At 40.6% G+C, this 5,381-nt stretch overlaps 1 protein-coding gene across 1 annotated transcript in view; it reads right to left on the reverse strand.

Annotated features, from left to right (window-relative positions):
- The window catches only part of Necab1 (N-terminal EF-hand calcium binding protein 1), a 170,743-nt gene that overhangs the window by 158,749 nt on the left and 6,613 nt on the right, over positions 1-5,381 (reverse strand). Inside the window, exon 2 of the mRNA XM_004641319.2 lies at positions 3,566-3,590. Coding sequence (XP_004641376.1) covers positions 3,566-3,590 — 25 coding nt within the window. The remainder of the gene's footprint in view (positions 1-3,565; positions 3,591-5,381) is intronic.

The raw sequence follows: 5,381 nt of genomic DNA on the forward strand, positions 1-5,381 counted from the left end.
CCATTTCCATTTTCATTCAATCTTAATGTCAGTAAGCTTTCTGAGGCATTTCACATTTCTAGGTTTAATTCTGGGCTTTTTAGATCAAAGCACGCGCATCATCCCTAAGCAATTTTATTTTCAGGTCTATCTTTATGTCTAGGATCCTAGGCTATGATTTTAAAACAACAACCAAACTGCAAAAAAAAAAAAAAAAATCCCTCAAACACACCATTATTTTAGCTAATCACTAATCATGTATTTTCCCTCCATGTACCCAGCAGTTTTCCTCCTTTATGTCAGATAGAGTCCAAGTGCTAAATCTGTCCTTTGGCAGGATAGCTATCCTAGTGTTTATTGCCTTTTATTTCCTTCATTATTCCATCACCAATTATGCTGCCCACAAGGGATTCTAAGACACAAGGATCTGCAAGTAGAGATCAAACACATGTAACAGCTGTTTATTTACAAATACAAAATGCAATGAACACATGGTACAGAAAGATGGGGGGGTTTATGTTTTTATTTACATTCGATCACCCAAACTCTTTCAAAGTTTTCAGTTCTGCATGCATGGCAAACAGCTGTATGGTTTCTTATCCACTAAACTCCACTGCACTAGAAACAACTGAAATGTCCTTAAGAGTCTCAGAGAGCCATGGTCAGCACAAAGACCAGGGGTTTGGTCCCCAGGCCTGCCGAGCCGGCCCCGCCCCCGGGGTGTGCTAAGACAGCAAGTGAGACTGGGTGTGGCGGTACATGCCTGAAATCTCAGCTCTTGGAAGGCTGTAAAGAGGTGGATCACTAGGCGTCCAATCTAGTAGTGAGACCCTGAACACCCTGTAGACCCTTCCCTAAAATACAAAAATAAAAAAAAAAAAGAGAGAGAGATAGTCATGGCCACACACACACACACACACACACACTCACACACATGAAATAACCCCGGTGTTCAGTATTAACTTCTTACTGTGTATCAGGCACTAGCCTGGAATCTAAATGCATTGTTCCATTGATGATACATCACAGCTCTCCGACGTACGTGGGATCACTAGGTACCATAGCCACGGGTTAAACCCAGAGCCTGCTCAATTCTATATTCCCACAAATTTACTGTGAAAATGAGGGAGAAGAATGCAGTGGCATCGCAGGCAGCCAGAAGATTAGTCAGATAGAAGGGAGAAGGGTAGTGCAGTTAAACATCCTCAATTAAAAATTCATTAAACAAACATCTATTGAGCACTTAGTACTGGACAGGCATAGTGTCTACTCATAAGACAAATATCTTGTCCTATAAAGGAATTTGGGGCTTAGAGAAGTAAAATGGCCAGCAAAACAACTGTGTGTTCCTCCACCAGGGCAATCCTCACCATGTGTGGAAGGGCTGAGTCCTCAGAGAGGGTGGGGCCCTGCCAATGGGCTTAGGGAAGGCTTACTGGATAAGTGATCTTTTGAGCAAGAATATAAGGAATATATGTGTTTCTCAGACTGACAAAAAGCAGAAAGTTACAGCAAGCAGAAGGCAAGGCAGCATCAAAAAGTGTGGCAGATGGAGGGATATTATTAGGGTTTATACGTAAAATGTCCCCCGAAGTCTCATGTGCTTTTCAGAGGTTGGGCTTTGGGGAGGTGACTGGATCATGAGACCACCATGCTCGTTGGTAGATTAATTCACTTGCTGCTAGGAGGCAGAGCCTGATTGGTGGAGTGGTCAATAAATGGGGACGTGGAAGGATGCATCAGTGGCTCCTCCCTTCTCTTGCTGCTTTCTGGCCACTGTGGGTTGAGCAGCTTCCCATGCCAAGCCCTGCCTCCTTCAGCCTTGAGCCAGCCATGTGGAGCCCTCTGAAACAAGGAACCTAAATAAAATTTTCCTCCTTTAAGCTTCAAGTATTGATTCTTTTGTCTCAACAATGGGAAGGTGACTAATGCTTCTGCTCTGAGAATTCAGTGCTTCAGTGGGCTGCAGAACAGGATGAATGTTGATGAGGTAGGAGTAAAAGGGGAGGCAGCTTTCACAATATGGTAGTATCAGGAATTAGGGAAGGGAGAGGGGAGGAAAGAGGCATTGCAGGAGGAGAGGCAGATAGAGAAAAATGGGGAGTAGAGTGTCCAGCATGACTACCCCATGTAGCTTATTATATGAGGTTATCATGAGCCATCAAATAATATTAATTGGCTTGCCAGGTGCTATTTATCATGACTATGGATTATGATCATTTTGATTTTTTTATCACTGTGGAGTATAACTTTGATAAAAAGAATAATGATAGGTGCAAGTATAGTGGTGGTCTATAATTAGAGGCCTGGGGTCCAGGGAAATAAAGCAATAGCCTGAGACAACCAGAGCTTGGATGGAGCTAAGGCGTTTCTGAGCTATAGGTAGCTGCTGAAATAAACACACAAAGGCTGATGGGCTATTGCACTGTCCTTCGGGCAACATGGGGGCTGGATATCGGGCAAAATGCAAAGCAACAGAAGGATGATGGAAATATCACTACTTACGTCTTAAAAAGTCTTAGAAAGTAATCAAAGGTTTCAAGTGAAGCAATTTAAGAGCCTCTCTGAATTGGTAATGTGTCAATCACTACTACATAATTTGAAAAAACAAATTCTCATGGCCAAGCACAGTTAAATGCTATCAGGACCTGGGATTCTATTTTCTTGCTCCTTGAACGGATACATTTTCCCTGGGTGGAAAGGTATATAGTGTCAGTCAAGCTTTTCTTGATCCACAGCTTAAGAAGAAACTACACAACAACTTATGTCTTTAAACTGTCGGCTCTATATTCTAGCTTTAATGTTTCCACATATATAAAAAATTAGATTTCAAGAAAGGAAAAGACACTCTTGTTGATAATATGTCTTCACCATAGAACACACACTATAGCATTAGAAAAAGCTTAAAAGCTCTGATTTGGTATTCTATGAAACAAAATTTCTAGTGGAATAAAGGAAAGAAAGGTATTGCTTAGTAAAGCCCAAAATTGAACTTTGTACATCTGTCACTAAATTTTCTTTTACTTTTGGCTTTGCCATTTCTTACTTTTCTGTAGATGGGTCAGCCCTAGTGCATACACATCAAATGGGAGTGGGAAACATGGTGTCCATCAGATGGCTTCAGACAAATGTTCTAGAGGACAGCATCATCCCAAAAGCCACTATGGAGTGAAAAGTGGAGATCCTAGACCTTGGTATCAAGCATACCTGGGTTTAAATCTTAATAATCCTGAAACAGGATGTAGGTAAAACACACAGCTCAGTGCCTTGCACACAAAAGACACTCAATGCCTTTATGGGATTACTGGTATTGCTGTAAAATTATTTCTGGAAGTATTAAAGAGAAAATAAATACAATAGGACCCCTTACTTCAAAGCAGTAATTTATATTCCACCCTCCCTGGCAAATACAGTAAATATCTCTGCCACCATCCATGAATATAAAGACCTATAAAATTGCCTGAAATTGTGACTAGTTCAGTAAATTGGAATCCTAGAGGTCAAGTTTTAGGGCACATCCTTATTATTCTTCATAAGGAAGTCTGAAAATTGAAATTAATAAACAGAAACTGTAGTCTCATCTTACCATTTTTGTCAGCTCTTCTCAGTATCTGAAAAGAAAAGAGGAAAAAGTCTTATCACATTTTTGGTAGACATTATAGTGAACATTGAGCTTATGCATAATTCACCTATCATTAAACAAAAGAAATTTGAATTTTAGCTAAATGTTTCCCAACTGCATTTTTTATTTATGACAGCTCAACTTGAATAATCCAAATGTCCAATAATAGGTGAATTGATAAATGAAGTGTGGTACATACATCCAATGAATTAATAGTGAACAATATAGACGGGGAGTTGGCTCAGCATCATAAGCACCTGTCTGGCAAGGGCAAGGTTCTGAGTTCAATCCCTGGTACCAAAGGATGGAAAACAAAATGTAAGAAGACAAAGAAGAAAGAAATGGTGGTAATAGTGAACAATAAAGAGATAGCCATTGATATAATAACTTGGATGGAGCTCAAAGTAGTCTGAGTAGAAAAACTTGTTACAAAATTATAGGCACTGTCATGGGGTGGATAAGAATAAAGCATATTACACACATTTAAATCCCCCAAACATGTGAAACTGGGCAGAGGGGTGACAGGAGTGGAGGGGAGTGTGTGAAAATGATCAAAATGTGATCTGCACATGTATTTGCCAAAATGAAATTGATCAATCTATACAACCCATTTGAGAAGAGCCAAAACATAAAGAAAAAGAAGAAAATGAAAGCCACTTTCTGAAAACAATAAATTTTAAGGAACCTACTGCAGAATCCCATCTATGTAAAATTATATAAAATGCAAAGTAGTGTACAGACAGAATTCATGGACAGAAAGCTAACTAAGGGCTGCCTATGAATGGGCAACGCAGGAAGAGATGGGTTACAAAATGACAAGCAAACATCTGGAGCTAGTGCATGTGCAGTCCTTACTATCTTGGCTGTGGCCATGGTTCACTTATGTTAAAACTCATCAAATGTATAAATATGTACACTTCTTTTTTTTAAGCTTTATTCATTTAATTATTTGGTATAAGAGCTCACTACACAGCTCAGTGATCGTCCTGTCTCAGCCTCCCCACTGCTGGGATTACAGGTATGTGTCACCATGCCTAGTTTCAGTGGCTGGCACAACGTGAGGCTGGCATGGCATGTGACACTGGGGATCAAACCCAGGTTCTTGCACTTGCCAGGCAGGCACTAAGACCACCAAGCTCTCTCCTTGGCCCAATATGTATACTTTCATATAAATCAATCATATCTCAGTAAAACTGGAAGTAAAAACAAACAACATAAAAATCATGAATAAAGAGGAGTACACAGGTCTATACTGTATCTTATTTATATACATTAATTATACTATCTTAGACCCATTTTAAGTTGTTTTTAATGTATAGAAACTGCTTGGTCATCTAGTTTCCATTACTCTTATTTCCAATTTTGTTTTGGAAAATTACTCTTTCCTTTTCTCTTGGTCCACATATTACAGAGTTGGACAGAGCCCTGAGCCCTAACAAACAAAGTACCATATTCCCTCTGATCACAGTAACTGTCAACTCATGAGTATCTCATAGGCAGCGAATGATAGGCCACGGTTCTCCTTAAATGGCTAAGAGAGACAGACCTTCCTTTCTGCTGGCTTTGAGCCCGGAAAGAAATAGCCAAGGGGGCAATGAGATAGCTCAGTAGACTAAAGCCCTCGCTTAGGCAAGTTTAGGCAAACACAGGGACTGCAGCATCATACGCTGTGCCAGCCCCACCCCCAGGGAGGGCTGAGCTGGCAGAGTCCAGGTGTAGTGGCCCATGCCTGTAATCCCAGTGCTGGGGAGGCCGAAAGCAGGAGGATCACCATGAGTCC

The sequence above is a fragment of the Octodon degus genome, unplaced genomic scaffold, assembly GCF_000260255.1.
Source record: "Octodon degus isolate 3935 unplaced genomic scaffold, OctDeg1.0 scaffold00134, whole genome shotgun sequence".
Lineage (NCBI taxonomy): Eukaryota > Metazoa > Chordata > Mammalia > Rodentia > Octodontidae > Octodon > Octodon degus.